This window comes from Physeter macrocephalus, chromosome 7 (genome assembly GCF_002837175.3).
Source record: "Physeter macrocephalus isolate SW-GA chromosome 7, ASM283717v5, whole genome shotgun sequence".
NCBI lineage: Eukaryota > Metazoa > Chordata > Mammalia > Artiodactyla > Physeteridae > Physeter > Physeter macrocephalus.
Genome location: NC_041220.1, coordinates 53,834,339 through 53,854,311, shown reverse-complemented (window position 1 = coordinate 53,854,311; position 19,973 = coordinate 53,834,339). Strand labels below are relative to the sequence as shown.

The following is a 19,973-nucleotide window of genomic DNA, read 5'->3' as shown; positions in this document are numbered from 1 at the left end:
CACTCCGCGGCATGTGGGATCTTCCCGGACCGGGGCACGAACCCGCGTCCCCTGCACCGGCAGGCGGACTCTCAACCACTGCGCCACCAGGGAAGCCCCTAAGAGTTATCTTTGATTCATTCCTCTCTCTCATACCTCAATTCTAATCCATCAGCATGGTCTTCAGACTGTACCTCCAAAATATTCTAAACTTGAATATTCAAGTCTCTACTTCGCTTTTCTCCCATTAATGCAGTAGATTGATTGCACTAATGGCCCTGATTTTTCATGCCTCTCTGCATCTTTTCACACCTCTCTGTATCCCTGCTCTTTGGCAATGCCCTCCTATACTAACTGTGGATGTACTCTTGCAACTTGCCTTGACCAAGGGACAGTAGCAAATTTGACACAAGCTAAGGATTAAAAATCTGCTTACTCATTTCTACTTCCTTTTTGCTTCTTTGTGATCACCATGAGACTATGACTGGGCCAGCCTGAGAATAAGCCCAGGCTAGCCTACTAGAGGGATGTAACATAAACACACAGAGGAGAGCAAAGTTGTCCCAGCCATCTCAGCCAAGGCCATCCTAGATGGCTGACAGCCAGCTGGCCCTGCCAAACACATCAGGAAAACCAGGCAGAGCTACTTACCTGACCGACAGCTGATCATAGACATGGGGAAGCCCAGTCAAGATCAGCTGAGCCTGGCCCAGAACGGCAGAACTACCCAACCATCCCACTCACTCGAGCAAAACTAAATCCTTATTCCTATATGCCACTAAGTTTATGGGGATGTTTGTTGCATGGCATTACTGTGGCAATAACTGATACAGCCACCATCATCCCTTGTCAGGACTACTGTAGCATCCTCCTACTAGGTCTCACTACTTCCTTCCTTATCTTCTTATAATCCTTTCTCCATTCATCAGTCAACACAAACTTTTACAAACATATATCATCTTATGTCCTCAGTCCTACTTAAACCCCCTAATGGCCTCCCTGCACTTAGACTAAAAATCTCTTAACTTAGTACATCACCTACTTGTCCAACCTCATCTAGTACCACCCTCTCCCTGACCCACTATATGCATCAACCACACCAGCCTTCTTCCTGTCCTTCACACACAGCAAACTCACAGCATGCGGAGGCCTTTGCAAATCATGTTCCCTCTAGCGAGAAAATCACTCCACCTGTTCCCTCTGGCTCATTCTGTAACCAATAACTTCTTATAACTCATATTTCAGCCTAAATGTCACTTTCACAAAAAGGTCTTCCCTTGACCACACAATCTAAAATAGATAACCAGTCACTCTGGTTAAATTAAAACAGGGATTTTAATTTTCTGCATGATACTTATCACTATGGGACATTTTTATTGATTGTTTTTTTAATTGTGTGATCTCCCCACTGATTGTGAGTTCCACACGAGCAGGAACCTAGTCTGTGTATTCACCACTGGATTCTCATCTCCTAAAATAGTTCCTCCACATAGTAAGTACTCACTAAATATTTGAAGAATGCTACCTGACATGGAACAAATAAAAGATCCGATCCTTTCTGAGATCAGGGTTGGTTTTTTTTCTTCCTATTTATTTTATTTATTTAGTAGCGCCGGGTCTTGGTTGCGGCATGTGTGCTCCTTAGTTGCGGCTGGTGGGCTCCTTAGTTGCAGACTGCAGGCTCCTTAGTTGTGGCATGGGAACTCTTAGTTGCGGCATGCATGTGAGATCTAGCTCCCTGACCAGGGATCGAACCCGGGCCCCCTGCATTGGGAGCGTGGAGTCTTAACCACTGCACCACCAGGGAAGTCCCTGAGATCAGGTTTTTACAAAGAGAAAGAGCCAGGAAAGCTGAAATGGCAAGGGAAAAAAGACAGACTGATTCTGAGAGGAAATTTTAGAAGCAAAGAAAAAAATAAACTCACCTAATATAAAAGGAAGTTAAGCGTGTGGACTCTAAAAACAGCCTAGAATGGAAGCCTGGCTCTGTTCCTTCCTAGCTGTGTAAACATGGATACACCACTTACCTCTCTGAGCTTGTCTCCTCATCTATAAAATGGGGTAATAATTACTACTTTGCAGAGGTGTTGTAGAAATTATATATAAAGCGCTTAGCACAGTACATGGATCACAGTAATTACTCAATATTAGTGATGGCAATGATGGTGGTGGTGGTGGTGATATCTAAATCAGCCTTGCTACTATTGATGAAATTGGCATAATCCATAGTATCTCACTCAACCTAGTTAGTCTACCTAATTTTTTTTTTCAGTTTTTAGGCATTCCAAATTGTCCCTTCTCACCAAGAATGGAATAAGCATAGGACCTAGGATCCGAAGAGCTGGGTTCTGGCTCTGGTTCTGCCACTAACTAGCTGGGTGACCTTGGGCAAGTCACCAACTTCCCAGACCTGAAAGTTACCTTGTCATCAGCTCTGTCCATCCCCAAGGCAGGAGGTGCAGGAAACATTCTGAGAAGAAGTGGAGGTATTGGCGTAATGCAGAGACAGGGATGCAGAGAGACAGGCTGGCAGATAATCTGCTCTGCTCCATTGCAGACCACAAATAAGAATATCTAAACACCTTACCTCATAGCTTCCCAAGCTGTTCCAGAACACTCGAAACCTGTTAGATTACACCAGACCATAATCTCACAAGGGCAGGGACATGGGCTGATTTTATTCTCTACTGCAGGACCAGTGGCCAGCACAGTGGCCAAATTATACTATCATAGTATGCGTTTACTGCATGCTTGCTGAATAAACAAATATATTTGGGAAAATCTGGGTTAAACAATGTCAAACTGGTTCCTTGTGCACATTTCTCAAAACCTTTAATACGTGAATAGGCTCTGTGAATCATACAGAATGCAGTATTTCCCAACCTTATTTGATCATAGAACTCATTCTATTTCCCTTGAACCTGATTAACATCTCCCAGAGTTGTAGTATTCTGTAGAACAGTTTGAGAAACGTCTTTAGCTTACTTTTTTTTTTTTTAGCCATGCCACGTGGCTTGCAGGATCTTAGTTCCCCAACCAGGGACTGAACCTGGGCCCTTGCCAGTGAAAGTGCAGAATCCTAACCACTGGACCACCAGGGAATTCCCAAGCTTACATAACTTAAGTCATTTTTACCATCATGAAATAAACATCTTACTCTTTATACATAAGGTAATTAAAAGGCCAACTACTTTGATTCACATCTAGTATGCAGATGTTTTCCCCCAGCATCCTACACTTTCAAATCACCTGTCACCAGGCAGGGCCTCAATCTGTCCCATCTCCTAAGCAGCAGATGTCCTGTCTCATTTCTCTGCCCTGCTCCCTGCACCCTCATAACCAGTCTGCTCTGCAAATCCTCCCACCTTTTCTTCCACTTTCCCTTCTCTCTTCATCCTCAGTCTTATTATGGACTTCCTTCAACTGCTTTAATTACTCCTCTTCTCCTTCTTATAATCAACCCAACGGAGTTTCAATCTTGTAATTTACAATATCATCCTATGCCTGAAAACTTCAAAGTACTTCTCCCTTTAATAATAAAGGTTGGTGGGGACTTCCCTGGTGGCGCAGTGGTTAAGAATCCATCTGCCAATGCAGGGGACACAGGTTTGAGCCCTGGTCTGGGAAGATCCCACATGCCACGGAGCAACTAGGCCTGTGCGCCACAACGACTGAGGCTGCGCTCTAGAGCCTGTGAGCCACAACTACTGAAGCCCACATGCCACAACTACTGAGCCCACACGCCTACAGCCCGTGCTCCGCAACAAGAGAAGCCGCCGCAATGAGAAGCCCGTGCACTGCAACGAAGAGTAACCCCCGCTCGCCGCAACTAGAGAAAGCCTGCATGCAGCAACGAAGACCCCAAGAGAAGCCGCCGCAATGAGAAGCCCGTGCACTGCAACGAAGAGTAACCCCCGCTCGCCGCAACTAGAGAAAGCCCGCATGCAGCAACGAAGACCCAGCACAGCCAAAAATAAACTAATTAATTAATTTTTAAAAAAACTATAAATAAAAAATAATAAAGGCTGGTCCTTCGCGTGCATTCTCCACACTGGATCCTCCTTAGGGTTCTTCCTTAATCTTAAGTACATATAATCACGTCAAATCCCATCTGGGTTCCCCCTTGCCATCCTACCATTTATTTCCAAGAGCTCAAGCAACTAAACGTTTTCACATCCCCATGCCTTTGTTTGAGTTGTTCTCTCTGCCTAGAAAAGCACCTGTTGAAATCCTACTCATTTTCTAAGGTCCTGATCATAGGTAATCTCTTTTATGAAGTCTCCCTTATATCCCACTCTGGCCACAATTAGCTACTCCTTTTAACTACCTCAAGGCTACTTCACAACTTATCACAGACACAGAAAGTTAGTTATACATATGAATGCAGAGATGGCAGAGCTGGAAGAGAAGACCATGAACCGGGTGAGTCTATCAAGCAGAATGAGCAAGACGTTGGTGACAAAAGGAGAAACCAGGGCTTCACTGGTGGCGCAGTGGTTGGGAGTCCGCCTGCCGACGCAGGGGACGCGGGTTCGTGCCCCGGTATGGGAAGATCCCACATGCCGCGGAGCGGCTGGGCCCGTGAGCCGTGGCCGCTGAGCCTGTGCGTCCGGAGCCTGTGCTCCGCAACGGCAGAGGCCACAACAGTGAGAGGCCCGCGTACCCCAAAAAGAAAAAAAAAAAGGAGAAACCAGAAGGGTATTTGCATGAATGGCTTGAACGCTAAAGGAGAAAGGGTTTTGGTAAGACCAGGAAGCAGCAAAGGGAAGCCACGAGAAGGCTACAGCAGAGAGAGCTGCAGAAATGGGAGTGTTTTCACTCTGTGAGACGGCTGGGGTGTGGGAATGTTGATTCGCAATGGAACAATGCCCTCAGAGGGGGGCCACCGGAAAGATTTGGGAAGGAAGCCAGTAGAAGGATGGAAGCTCAGAATCACAGGGCAGTTGAGAGTACATAAGAAGACAGCTGATCAGAAAGGCTAGGAGCCAAGGAAACTGGGGATAAGAGGCAATGCCTTAGCCTAAACTGGCTGAGATCCCAGACAGTGTCAGGGGCCAGATGAGTTAAGAATTCAACAGTCTTTGATCAACATTCAAAAGTACGTTGATGAGTAATTTTTCTAATGTCTGCAAAGAACAGATTTCCCTAGTGTTCCACTCATGGCACAATCCTTATCCCTGTGGGTGGGCTGTGCCATGGGGGTAGCAGGCTGGGGGGAGTATCAGGGAGGGATTCAGTTGGGTGTGGTATCTCCCTTCACTAGGAAAGGGCTCATAGACCAGAAAGGGAAGAAGCAAGCTGAACATGTACAGAGTTTACAGGGATCAAAGATCTCCAGGCACGGGGCAGACAACAGTAGGCACCAAGGCCCAAGATGTAGTGAGCTCATCCAAAGGGTAGACAGAGAATGGCAATGGGGAATCCAAGACAAAAATATCTTCTAAAAAGTCTGTCTATTAGGCAGGGTTTTCAATTGCAAATAACTAGATTTAGGCACACAACAGCAGCAAAAGGAATGTATTAGCTCACATAACCAAGAAGTCCCAGAAGCTTCAGACACATCTGAATCCTGGGGTTCAAATGATGCTGTCTGTGCTCTCACCACAACTCAGTGCTACTTCTCACTGCATGCCAGCCTCGTTCATTCTGTCCTACTTCATATAACTTCCTCCATGTAGTGGAAAGATAGCCACCAGGAGCTCTAGGCTACATCAGTCCAGCAGCCAAAAAATCCCAGAGGAAAAGAATGACTCCTTTCCTAAACTGGAGCAGAAAAGGAGCCTGATTGAGTGAGCCTGGGTCATGTGCTCACCCCTGAACCAATCAGTTGGTCAGATGGACAAGGCACTTCTCAGATTGGCCAAAGCTGAGTCACATGACCATCCCTGGCATTGGTGTCAACCCCACCCAAACCAAATGGATTGTGGACAGAGATGTTTCCCAGAGGAAGGAAGTCTGGTCAAACAAATAATAAGTCTACTATAGACAGTGTGGTCACTTGTCAGTCAGGCCCCAGATACCAAAAAAGCAGCCCAGTCTCATTGCTTAAGCACAGAAGGGCTTTGAAGTCAGACAGAACTGGTTTTAAATTTCAGCTTTGACACTTACTAGCTGGGTGACCTCAGGTAAATTACTTAATTTCTCAGGGCCTCAGTTTCCTCCTTATAAAATAGAATAGTACCTACCTTCTAGAGCTGTTTGGAAAGATTAAATGATATAATGCACATAAACTGCTAAGCACAATGCTTGACATATAGTGATCAATAAATGGTAGCTATTATTAGTAATAATAACAATCATGACACTTATTATTTAGAACAAGAGTGAGCTTGAAGAGTGAGCTGTGACTCGGTGAAAGAGAGAGCCAAGTCAGCACTTGGATAAATCAGCCCTGGGTCAAGATTCATTAAGGGCAACTCAGGATACAATACAGGGGCCCTGAATGAACTCTAAGATGACAATTCAAATCAATAAATGTGTTGAGCAGCTGTTATGTGCCAGGCACTGGGGATACAATTATGAATAAGACACATGGCTCCAAGGTAACCTACCATGAAAAATGACTATGGCTTCATGACGCTATTTTGCAGGGAGGAGAAGTTGACTGAAGCTGCTTCCTTACTTTCAGCCATAGGCTGTGGGCACTGGAAAAGTGCTGAGCGTACATAAGAATGATGCCTGGGGCCAACTGCTGGAATGCTAGGAAGGTATAAAAGGACTACAGTCACAGCCTCCCCCCTCAAAAAAAATGCCTCTGCATGAACTAGGAAAAAGTGTCTCTTCCTTTAGAAAGTTTACTTCCATCTTCCAAAAAACTGTCACAGTAAACAAATCTACTAGATCTTCCATGTGAATGACATCCCAGAGTTTTGCAGTGTATAACCTGCACAACTGTACACGGTAGGCAGCGAAGATGACATGGGGGCTGAGAGCAGTCAAGCGATAGGGTGGGGATGGAGAATCTGGGAGTCCCCAGGCCTTTGGAGACAGAGAATAACTTTTGCTATGGAGCTGCTCCATTCAACATGGTAGCCACTCACCAGAAGTAGCTATTAAGAATTTGATATGTGGCTAGTACAACTGAGGACTAATTTTTTTTTTATTTTATTTCATTTTAATTAATTTTAATTTAAAATTTAAAACTGAAGTGGTATAAATATGTTTCCATTAACTTTGTTTGGTAGGACTACATTTTACTTTATCCACTGCACAGCATAAGACATTCTACTGAATTGCATTGTATTGCATTGTATTGTACTATATTGTATTGTGCATATCAAGCTCCTGAGTTGTTTCTGGTATCTCATTAATAATTTTTATATGATTACATGGTGAAATTATAATATTTTTAAAATATTGGGCTACACAAAAAATACTATTATGATTAATTTCACTTGCTGCATTTTGCTTTTTTTAATGTGGCAACTAGAAACTTTTAAATTACATGTCTGGCTCACAGAATATTTCTATTCACCAGTGCTGCTCTGAAGACACCTTAGGATCTATAGTACTAAGGAGCATGGAATGATACCCAGAAGAACTGGTTGCTTTTGGTTTTGTTTGAAGCAGACCTTTATGTTTTCTTCTAGGTTGTCCAACTCTGTTGACCAGGAGGGAAAATAACAGAAGGAGAGGGGAAGAGGGTAGTTCAGTGTGGATAGCTCAGGAGAGCTATCAGAGTACACTCTGGAGTCAGACTGTATTGTTCTGAACTCTGGCTCCACCATCTAACCAAATTCCCCTGAATCTCCCTGGGCTTCAGGCTCCTCATCTGTAAAATGCTTAAAATAATCTTGCCCACTTTATAGGGTTGTTGGGAGGATTAAATGAGATAATCCAATGTAAAGAGTTTAGCATGGAGCCTAGCACATCTTATGTGCTCAACTAACTATTGGGGGCCACTGGGGCATTATTTGGGAATAAAGAAGGTGCAAATGAATGGTCTCCCTGTACCATGGAGCTCAGGTTGCCATGGTATAAGAGGGCACACCCTGTCCACATGTCTCCTCAGCGTTTATCTTTTTAGACCAAAGAGTTGGACAGGAGTCTACTTTACTCAATCCTCTATGCTTTGATTAATATGTTGGCTTTTTTCTAAGTGCATTATGTTTTTAAGATACATTGATGAAACTATCTTAGATGCTGAAGGATTATGAAAATGGATAAGGTGGCATTTCTGAATTGTGTGTAACAACAGCTAAGATTTAACTAGCTTTTTTGTTCCAAATCCTACACTGAATCAATGTCTTCAGTTAAGAGTTTATAGTAATATCTGAATCTCTTTCTTGAGTAAAAACCAGAACGTCCATCTGCATGTACAGATGGATTCATTTTACCTAAATGCATTCTTTACCTCTTCCCTGCCATTTTGCATAAACTTGAGACCAGCAATTTGGCTTTTTAATGTCCCTAAAGGCTCCTGTTAACTGTAAACTTGGAGTTTACACTGTGTACTCCCTGTTCTACATGTTTTATTTTAAAAATAGTAATAAATAGTTTACTCACATTTGTAACCTGAGAAATGTCCATCTATGCTTAACCTTTGCTCTGTCTTCCAGTCCCCTCCCTATTCCTGACTTTTAAAAACATTTCTCCCTGGGCTTCCCTGGTGGTGCAGTGGTTGAGAATCCGCCTGCTGATGCAGGGGACACGGGTTCGTTCCCCGCTCCGGGAAGATCCCACATGCCGCGGAGTGGCTGGGCCCGTGAGCCATGGCCACTGAGCCTGTGCGTCCGGAGCCTGTGCTCCGCAACGGGAGAGGCCACAACATTTCTCCCAGCCTCCCACTGACTCAATTTATTTAATAGCCTTTGTGTGGAGTCTTTTCAAAAACACTGGGAAAATCACAGTTTATCCCTAGCTTCCATAATCATTTAAAGTTCTTCAAGAACTCTAGTGAATTTGTCAAGCATGATTCCTCCTTACAAAGGAGTAACCTGTCCCCCAAAATGTTTTATCTGTTTAAAAACTGTAAAATCTACTTTCCCAACACATACACTTGTGCAAAATTTATTTTAGATTCCACTTGTTCCACAAAGTCCAAGAAAAATTCCACAGACATTACATTAAATCTACCGTCTGATTCTCAACAAGCCATTATCCTCTGTGAGGCTCACTTTTCTCATCTATAAAATGGTCATAATATAGATGCCCTTTGCTAAGTAGAGCAAGCCATCTCATTACTCATAAATGTATATAAAACACTCTAGGAAAAGCTCAAAGTCCTTTACAAGCATTAGGCCATGAATCGTTCTGAAGTGGACTGTTAATTAGGTGTCATTATGCTTTGTTTAATGGATGGAAAACCTAAGGCATGGGAACACAATACCACTTAATAGCTAACTTAAAAATCTAGCTCAGGCTTTAAACATTAGTCAGAAGGATGTCAGGGGAAAAACCTGAATAGGAATTTCACTCTGCTCTAGTTCTTTAACAAGAACTACAACATTATTGCACGGGAGAGGCCACAGAAGAGGGAAGCCCAAATACCACAAAAAAAAAAAAAAAAAAAAAAAAAAAAAAAAAATCTAGCTCAGGCTTTAAACATTAGTCAGAAGGATGTCAGGGGAAAAACCTGAATAGGAATTTCACTCTGCTCTAGTTCTTTAACAAGAACTACAACATTATTGCAAACTTCTCTCCAGTTACTGGTTGCCCTGCCCCTCCTACTTCCTCATGCAGACCAGGAATGGGGAAATGGGTGGGAGAGTTGCAATTCCCTACTGAACATATAATGCCTTCCCCCGCTTACAGAAAGGGTCATGAACCCTAGACCAGGTACTAAGGGCAAATGTAGTTTCACAGATACCATAACAATTTCTCCACGTTTTGTTACTGATCCCTGGAAACTTTTCCTATCACACATTCAACAAAATAAAATGAGGCTATAGACATTTATCAAAAGAACACAGCCTCTGCAAATGAACATGTCAGGTTACTCGGGCTTTATTATTGACCTACAACTGGTCAGATACATGGCATGGCCTCAGTAACTCCAAATAAACCATATGTCTTCACATAAAGGAGATACTGTGGATCCAAAAGGTCAGAAAAGAGGTAATGGAAACTTTTTCAAATTACTATTTTGTGTCCTTCTGACATTGATTAACAGAAACAAGAAATCCTTTAATCCCAGAGTGGTATTTTGAAAAATATTTCCCAAGGAAACAATCCCCAAAAGGGAAAAACATATAGCAACACTACTTACTTAAAAACAAAAACAGGGCTTCCCTGGTGGCGCAGTGGTTGCGCGTCCGCCTGCCGCTGCAGGGGAACCGGGTTCGCGCCCCGGTCTGGGAGGATCCCACATGCCGCGGAGCGGCTGGGCCCGTGAGCCATGGCCGCTGAGCCTGCGCGTCCGGAGCCTGTGCTCCGCAACGGCGGAGGCCGCGGCAGAGGGAGGCCCGCATACCACAAAAAAAAAAAACAAAAAAAAAACGTATGTCCAACAACTGGGGAGTGGTTCAAAATACCATTGTATACTAACATGACAGACTGTCACCAAGCTATTAAAAATGGCAATTTTTCTTACAAGAAAATGTCTATTTGGAATATTGTTACCAAAGAACATTATGCCTGAACTAATTATAACCTAATAAAGTGTGTGTACGTGTAATATGTGTGTATATATATATTTATATAAAGATTATATAAAGATTATAGAATTTGGAGTTACATAAACGGTTGCACACAATGCTCCTTAGGTTAATTATCTTCTAGAAAGGTGCTAAAGATTTGTAGAAAGTCAAATGATGATAAAGATGATGGAGAGGGGGTTCACCAAGAGTCTCTCTGGAATAGTTTTGGGGTCATTTTTAATCTCTTTTTTATAAGCTTCAGTATTGTTTCAATTTTTTAACAATGAATAAATAAATTTCTATAAAATGACTTTTTTTTTTTTTAAATGATGGCAGGGAGAGTCCAAAGAGCACACTGAGAGCTGGGGAATCGCAGCGGCAGGCAGAGTTCTATCCTTTGTCTGGGGGAGGAAAGGGGGTTGCATCACCAGCTCTGAGCCCCAAAAACCTTCAGCTATGATTCCAGAACCTATGAACAAGAATTCTTTAATGCAGTGCTTCTATAACTGGTTTAAATATGTGACAAATAAGTTGACAATACTTAAAAAAGAAAAAAAGTAAAAAGCATTCATAAATTTACATATATAACAGCATTCATAACTCAGTTAAATTGTATTTCTGTTTCTCAGCATGGTTAAAGTATCAAGCATTTTTAGCACTCAAAGCAGGAAAATAAAAAAGAAAGCCAACTGCCTTCTATGAAATAAAAATAACCCCAATGGTAAAAACTAACTTTACTGCATGCTTAAATTATATTTGCAGAAAAATAAACTTTGAAATCACTACTTTGTAGGGGAAAAAAACCACGGTTTATTTTTGGGGGTAGTCATGTGGCGCTCTCACAAGTTGTGGTTGAAACCTAATACTGGGAGATACATGAGGACATCACAGTTTCTAAGGAAATACCTAACAGAAAGACACTGCTGGAACTCTTTTCAGGATAAAGAGAAGACATGAAAAGTTTTCCCTGTTAAATCAGGCTAGAACTTCAAAAAAATTAAAGGTACAGGGAGTAGGATATTTGATGAGGAGTTCTACTTTATAAGCATTTCATGTAGTATATGACAATTTAAAGTCTCATTTTTATACTCTATAGCTAAGCATTTCCAAAGCTCTCAACCTTAAAAAATAAATGGCATGTAGTTACGAAAGGAAAAATATATCTAATATTGCTGAAATCCAAACACATCTTCCTCTTTTAGAAACGTAACACTTAGCAGACTAGAAAACTAATCTGCACACACCTCCCTCCCTCTTCCAAACCCGCTCTTCTTAGCCATAAAAATCAAGACAATCGGGCTTCCCTGGTGGCGCAGTGGTTGAGAGTCCGCCTGCCAATGCAGGGGACATGGGTTCGTGCCCCGGTCCGGGAAGATCCCACGTGCCGCGGAGCGGCTGGGCCTGTGAGCCATGGCCGCTGAGCCTGCACTCCTCAACGGGAGAGGCCACAACAGTGAGAGGCCCGCGTACCGCAAAAAAAAAAAAAAAAAAAAAAAAAAAAATCAAGACAATCACAAGACTATGCTAAGAAGAAATATATGGGTGAAAAATAACAATAATAATAAGTACAATTAATGTTGTCTTTTCAAGGATGTTTTCAATGAGGATTATTTCTAAATAATATGAAAAACAATACACTTGGGAACACTTAAATTGAATAATACTCTATGGCTTCAGTCCCTACAGCCAAAGAGAAGTGAAAGTCTAATCAAGAATTTAGTGAATTTAGGGCTTCCCTGGTGGCACACTGGTTAAGAATCCACCTGCCAATGCAGGGGGACATGGGTTCGAGCCCTGGTCCGGGAAGATTCCGCATGCTGTGGAACAGCTAAGCCCTGGCGCCACAACTACTGAGACTGCGCTCTAGAGCCCACGAGCCACAACTACTGAGCCCGCGAGCCACAACTACTTAAGCCCAGGTGCCTACAGCCCGTGCTCTGCAGCAAGAGAAGCCACCGCAAAGAGAAGCCCGCGCACCACAACGAAGAGTAGCCCCCGCTCGCAGCAACGAAGACCCAACGCAGCCAAAAATAAATTAATTAATTAAAAAAATAATAATAAACAAAATTTTAAAAAAGAATTTAGTGAATTTAGACTACTGGATACAACTTGGATAATTATGACCATATATATATATTTATATATATATATTTTTTTTTAATTGCCAACTGTCCACAACTATCTGGAAAATTCATCTGGTACAATGATCTAGTATTTACTAGGCATGTGCTCTTCCCTGGGAGAGCTCACAATTCAGCTGAGAAGACAAAAAGAACTTACGTGAATTACTTAACACATTAGAGAAAAACTATACTGCTTGGGAAAAGAGGTTGCAATGACTTCAAAGGTTCTGTTTAGAAAAGGGAAGAATGCCTGTGGAAGCACAGAGGGAGGAATGAGCATTGCAGATATTCCCACTGGCCAAACTTTTGTCCATAATGGTATCCAGAAGGTCCAGCTGAATAAGTGTTTTCTAACCATCTATCCTTCTCTGTCCTCCTTCAGAATGACTACTGTGTCTGCTCCACTGTAGCAATTGCCAGCACTGGTATTTTCTGGATTCCCAATGCATAGCTGCCATCATGAGAGTATAGAGCTTTGCTTTTTCTGGGCAGATAGGATGGTGTGGAAACAACACTCTTCCTACTTCAGCGGAAGCTGACTCTTGTCACCATTCCTCTGTGTATAAGCAGAAAGTCATGCTGATGTTGTCAGGCTACTGAGATAGAAAGCTGGAAGGTCACACTGCATTAAGGAAGCCTGAAGAATGACTCAACTGGTTAAACAGGGTTGGAAAGTTGTGATCATCCACGAGGAGCAGGGTAGGTCAGTCATCTCTGCTCAGCCCAGCCAGAAACAGGAACTTGGTGCACACTCCAAGAAAGGCATGAGCTTTGCAATGGGAAGAGAGGATGCTGCTGGGAAGGCAACTGTGTGACAAACGTCTCCAGAAGGAAATAACAATATTTCCATTGGGGCCACATGGCCACCAATGACACCAGGCCCACACCGTTCAGCCTAAAACATTAGACTTACAGAAGATGAGCTTCACGGAAAAGTAAAAGGTTCAGAGGCCAAGGTGACAGAATGAGTCCTCCCAGACAAGGTGAATTTGAGAAGTGGGAACCAGGGCTCTACGACCAGCAAGATATACAGCATCAGGCTAGGGCTGGAGAGAGGTTCTGCCTCCCAAGACCACTGTAATGAATTGGTAGTGGATGCTTAGAGTGGTACAGGAAGGAATCGGGGGCCCCAACTCCACTGGGTAAACGCAGGGAAAATGGCAGCAAACTGCCATGGCTGAACTACACGTCTCTCAGCAGAGGTTGGTTAAGAAAGCTATACTCCAGGCACTAAGGAGTAGTAATGAACAAAATGAAACAAAACTCTCTACTTTCTCTTCCTCCTGAAAGCCCAATAAAATGACAGTAAAGGGATAAACCCACAGGGATGGGGAGAATGAAAGAAGAGACAACAGTAAAAACATTTAGGTGGGGTGAGGGGAAGCCAAGAAACAATCTGATTTATACCATGGAATCTCAAAATGCTAAATAATTAAAGGCAATTGGACCCTCTGTGGGGAGTGGGGGGACGGGGGCTGATCGAAAATTAAATAAAAATGGAAAGCCTCCTTGGAAAGCACCTGGATCTCCCAGGTCCCTCCAGACACTCTGAGCAGTTAGGTGATGGCCCCTTCTCTACCCCAGCAAAAACACCTGGAGGTTCTCCCCTACCCCCTCCCCGACAGGAATTACATGAACATATAACTACCCCAGAGAGGGTGAAAAAGAGAAAGTCTCTGGGCTGGAGTATGTCAGGCACAGCTCAGGTGTTTTACTGGAAATACCGTGGAGAGGTTATAAGAACATGCAGATGCTGAGACATTCAGCCTTCTTCTCCACCTCGTTCCCAGATCACTGGCAGCCAGGCTCCTCCCACCGCCCAGGAAAAAGACTGGAAGAGCTTTTTCTGAGGACCCTCACCAGCCCAAGAGGTACTAACATCAAAATTTCCCCAAATAAAAGACTCAGCCAAATAACCCAACAGTTAAGTTCCCAGCCAACAAGCTTTTTAATCCCCCACTCTGATGTGAGTAGACAACCTAGGATATCAGAAATACAAGGAAAGCCTCTAACATGAAATGTAGAGACTTAAACAAATAAACAGACAATAGCAACTTGGGGAAACTGAGTCTATGCAGGAAGGAAAAAACTTTCCAGGTAAGAAAGTATCTAGTATCCAGCCCAAAATATCTAGAATCTGAACAATAAGTTTCTGAAAGAGACATCACAAAATAGACAGGAGGAAATTATCAATGAGATAACTCAAGAAAATTTCCCAAACTGAAAGATGTAGATGTCTGGATTGAAAGAACCCAGCACAATGGATGAAAAGAGATCCATACCACAGCACACATCATGAAAACTCCAAGATTGTGGGGGCCAAGAGAAAATTCTACAAACTTCCACAAAGGACACAGCAGGTTTGTAACCTGTAGACAGGTTACAGGCAAAAATTAAGGAATCAGAACAATTCTGAATTTCTCAACAGCAACACCACAAGCTAGAAGGTGATGGAACAATGCCTTCAAATTTTCCATCCTAGAAGTCTACACTCAGACAAACTATCAATTGTTGTGGAAAACAGATATTTTCAGGCACTTACTGAAAAATGAGGGACTTCCCTGGTGGTCCAGTGGTTAAGAATCCGTCTTCCAATTCAGGGGACGCAGGTTTGATCCTTGGTCGGGGAACTAAGGTCCCACATGCCACGGGGCAACTAAGCCCGCAAGACACAGCTAGAGAGCCCACGTGCTGCAAACTACAGAGCCTACATGCTCTGGAGCCCACGCATCACAACTAGAGAAGCCCAAGCTCCACAACTAGAAAGAAGCCCGCGTGCCGCATCGAAAAATCCCATGTGCCACAACTAAGACCCGATGCAGTAATAAATAAATAAATAAACAAACAAAAAGAAGGATTTTTTTAAAAAAGAAAAATGAATAGACAAAATATGAATAGATAAAATAAATAGGAAGGAAAACAGACATCCTGTGCATCCTTTACCAGAAAATTCCTTGAGAAGGGGCTAAACCAAAAAAAAAAAGGAGTCTACAAGAAAGAGAAAGGCATATACTACAGGTAACAGGAGATCCAATACAGAGAGAAATGATGGGGATCCCCCCCAGGATGACAAAGGCAGGTCCTCAGGGTGACATCTGTGCCCCATGTGTAGAGGGCAACCAGTCCAGACTAGAGCAAGCCAGGAAGCTCAGGGACAGTTTCTTTGGGGAAAATAGAATTGACAGAATACCTGACTCATCTGAGGTAAGAATTAGAAAACTGGTCAAAAGTTTTGGGTTGAATTAATGATGAGTACATAAAAAACTAAGCCAGTGAACAAACAAAGCAATTACTGACTCCAAGAAAAAGAAAAAGTTGTGCTTGTCTTGGCTATGAATATTGATCTAACCAAAATTACTGTTTAACTATTGCAAGGATGGGAAAATAGGGAAGCTGTTGTTAGGCTGGGGGTTAGAAGAAGAAAGAGAAAGAGAGCCAAGTCATCATCTTCCACAGCAGGAGGTCAACAGATAATGCTTCAAAGTGAAAAATTACAAGTATCACTTACAAGCTATAAACACCAAAATAACCAACACGAAGAATCACAAGTGTTTGCTTCTGGAGAGGGAAAAATGCAACTTGGATTAAAGGTTTAAAACTAAAAAAAAAAAAAAAAAAAAAAAAAAGAAGAAGAACAGAACAACAAAAAAAATCATATTGACTTCTATGCCCCTTTTTTTTTTTTGCTTTTGCTTTGTTTCCCTAATAACAATTTGGGAAAATTCCATCCTCTTTTCCCTAAACAAACAAACAAAAAAATGTCAGGGACTTCCCAGGTGGTCCAGTGGTAAAGAATCCGCCTTCCAATGCAGGGGACTTGAGTTCGATCCCTGGTCAGGGAACTAAGATCCCACATGCCGCGGGACAACTAAGCCCACATGCCACAACTACTGAGCTCGTGTGCCGCAAACTACAGAGTCCACGTACTCTGGAACCTGCATGCCACAACTACAGAGCCCAAGTGCCCTGGAGCTTGCACACCACAACTAGAGAGAAGCCCACACGCTGCAAGGAAGATCCCGCATGCCACAACTAAGACCTGATGCAACCAAAAATAAATAAATAATAATATAAAAAGAAAAGAAAATGTCATTTTCTACATCTACACCATGTAGCTGTGATCATCTGAGCTCTGACCAGTCAAATATAGTGGGAAAGTTAATAGTTATAATCCAATCCAAGGAAGGACAGGTTGAGCTAGGGTAGAGATGCAAAGGCAAGCCCAGGTGGAGGCAAGTTTGGAGGTGAAGCCAACTACTAAGCTTCTCTCCTCTGGGGTTCTTTTTAACAAAGCTATTCTCATGGCATAATCACCTGGGACAGGGTAATTTTAGAACTGGCAGTGACCATGGACCAATTTCACTCCTTTCTAACAGACTCCAATGCCCAATTTATGACCCTAATCCAACCAAGGCAGCTAGCCTCCATAGCAGTTGATCTGGGTTCAACTTCAGTTACTCCACTTTGCCTGTGTAGACTGGATAATAGGAGAGCACAGTAAGGGCTCTGAAGCAAGTGACACTGTCATCAACAGATAGTTAACTGAGCATCTGTGCGCCAGGCTGAGGATCAACAGCCCTGTCAACTCTGTGGACCAAGTCTCCCTGCCCTGAACAATAAGATGATTCTCCCTAGGAGGGGGATCCCATGAAGGGGTGGAGTGGGGTGAAAACCAAGGAGCTGGAAGAACTGGGCTGGGGAAGGGAGGCACCAACCAGGTCAACCTGGAGGAACTTGTAGACAGAGGTGTGCCTGGAGGCCCAAGGCCCAGGCTGCCAGCACTCTGCATACACAGAGAAAGTCAGAGAGACCAGCAATTCTTCCCCAAAAGCAAAAAGTGGCCAGACACTACCCACAACCCCAGCAGCCATGCTGTCGAGGGTCAACTTAGGGAGCAAAGGTTGCCATTCTCTGAGCTTCACTCTGACTTGATAAAACACAGCCCCTGCCCTTGAGTAACCAGCTGCTGAGAAAACAAGATGACTTTTTTTTAAATTTTTTAATTTTTATTTATTTATTATTTTGGGCTGTGTTGGGTCCTCTTTGCTGCGCACGGGCTTTCTCTAGTTGCAGCGAGCGGGGCTACTCTTTGTTGCGGTGCACGGGCTTCTCATTGCGGTGCACGGGCTCTAGGCACAAGGGCTTCAGTAGATGCAGTGCGTGGGCTCAGTAGTTGTGGCTCACGGGCTCTAGAGTGCAGGCTCAGTAGTTGTGGCGCACAGGTTTGGTTGGTCCGCGGCATGTGGGATCCTCCCGGAACAGGGCTCGAATCCGTGTCCCCTGCATTGGCAGGCGGATTCTTTTGTTGTTGTTGTTGTTGTACGCAGGCCTCTCACTGTCGTGGCCTATCCCGTTGCGGAGCACAGGCTCCAGACGCGCAGGCTCAGCGGCCATGGCTCACAGGCCCAGCCGCTCCGCAGCATGTGGGATCTTCCCAGATCGGGGCACGAACCCGTATCCCCTGCATCGGCAGGTGGACTCTCAACCACTGCGCCACCAGGGAAGCCCCTAGCAGGCGGATTCTTAACCACTGCACCTCCAGGGAAGTCCCAAGATGACTATCTTGATACAGAATAAGTAGGTAAACAGGTTGACAGTGCTAAAGCATATATTAATATTCTATATTTTTTCCTATCTGTAAAGGTGTGAAAATTCTAGTTCAAGGACCTATGTGTGGTAGAGCACTGCACTGATTCGCATGTGTTTGCAACATTTGCCCTATACAGTTCTACAAACCAAAATGTACACAACCTCAGGGAAAAATCCAGATTATTAACATAAACACAATGCAGTAAGCGTCTAGAGCTGACAAGAGAATATATGGATCAGATTAATTGGAGTATTGGGAAAGTATAAGTTTTTCCTCAACAATGAAAATGTACCTAAGCCAAAAAAATATTTTCAAATACATAATGAAAATATTATACACACTTTTCTTTTCTCCATATATCATGACACTCCATACTACATGTGATTCTCGCCAGCTGAGCTACCAGCATCACAAACCAACCTGCTAAATCCTAAACTTATTTGGGAAACCCACTGGTTTGTTGGGGCTATTTTCTCCTCTCCAGCTCTTCAGGGGAGAATCATCTAGAAGCAAGTAAATTCTCAGAATTTCCTAAGAGGAAAAAAATGGGCCCTCACTGAAAAAACACGGGGTATATGCTCAAAACACTTAACTAATTTGGATAAGCTTCAAACCCACTTGGCCACCAGTCATCCTGTTGTTCCAACTTAACACTGAGATCTACCCTTCGAATCAAATCTTCCAGTTTCCAAAGAATGGCAATAGATGAGATTGTTTCCGAACCTGATACACAGCAACGTGTTATTCTTCCATGAAAACAAAACCAAAAATTCAAATCAAAAGGAAATTTAGGATCCAAGGGAAAGCGCACACCCCCGAGGCAAGGCCCTAGTTTTCCCAACACATGTATTCACCGAATCCCTGTTATCAAGATTCAAACACAATTTCCCAGATTAAAAATGTGAGGCTGGTGGGGCAAGGCACTCACACACGTGCAACTGTGGAAAGTCTCTGTAGATGCTGCCAACTTTCAATCAAGACTGCGCCGCCGCCCAAGCAGAGAGGAGGAATCAACCCCGCGGGGAAGATGGGAAGTGAGCCTAACGCTTAACTTGCTGCGGGGCGGCCCGCGTCCAAGGACCCAAGAGGAAAAAGGACGGGTGGTCCTCGGGAGACGCCGGCGCCGGAGCCCGTGAGGCGGAGAGGCGGCGGCGGCCGCCGGAAGCTGCGGCTACGCCGGGACGCGCACCTGTCCCTTCGTGGTCCGCAGGGGCCAGGTCCTCACCTGGCGTGGCGCGCCTTCGCTCACGGCGGCGCGGAGGAGAGAAAATCCTTCCTGGTTCCACGAGGGTCCGTCTCTGGGCTTGTGGAAGCCTCCTCTCGCCGCGCGCATCCTCGTCCCCACCCGTCCCCTGCCGGAGTGGCGCAGTCCCGGGGCCGCCCCGCCGGCCCGCGGCGCCCTTACCTGGCTGGAGCGCCCTTACCTGGCTGGAGCGCGCCGGCTGCGCCGAGTCCGGGAGACACTGAAACAGGCCGGCGCCGCTGAGTCCCGAGCCTGGCGTCCCGGCCCCGCCCCCACTCGTCCCGCCCCGCGCGGCCCAGGGATCGCCAGGCCCCCGATGGCTCCGCCCCCTCACACCGAGGCGGGCGGCTACAGGTTCGCACGGGTCTGCTGCGGTTCTGAGACTGGAGACCCGAGTGGGTCGGATGGGCCTCCCGGCTCCCCCGACCCAGTCGGAGTTTCGGCGAAGTTGCGGGAACGTC

At 44.3% G+C, this 19,973-nt stretch overlaps 1 protein-coding gene across 7 annotated transcripts in view; it reads right to left on the bottom strand.

Annotated features, from left to right (window-relative positions):
- The window catches only part of TEC (tec protein tyrosine kinase), a 154,118-nt gene extending 134,382 nt beyond the window's left edge, over positions 1-19,736 (bottom strand). For 3 of the 7 annotated variants that reach the window (XM_055085990.1, XM_055085992.1, XM_055085991.1), the window contains exon 1: positions 19,495-19,711. In XM_055085990.1, coding sequence (XP_054941965.1) covers positions 19,495-19,602 — 108 coding nt within the window. In that variant the 5' untranslated portion in view covers positions 19,603-19,711. Of the gene's footprint in view, positions 1-19,321 lie in introns of all 7 variants that reach the window. The other 4 variants (XM_024132031.2, XM_055085993.1, XM_055085996.1 and 1 more) reach the window with 4 other exon arrangements.
- Positions 19,737-19,973: the final 237 nt, after the last annotated feature.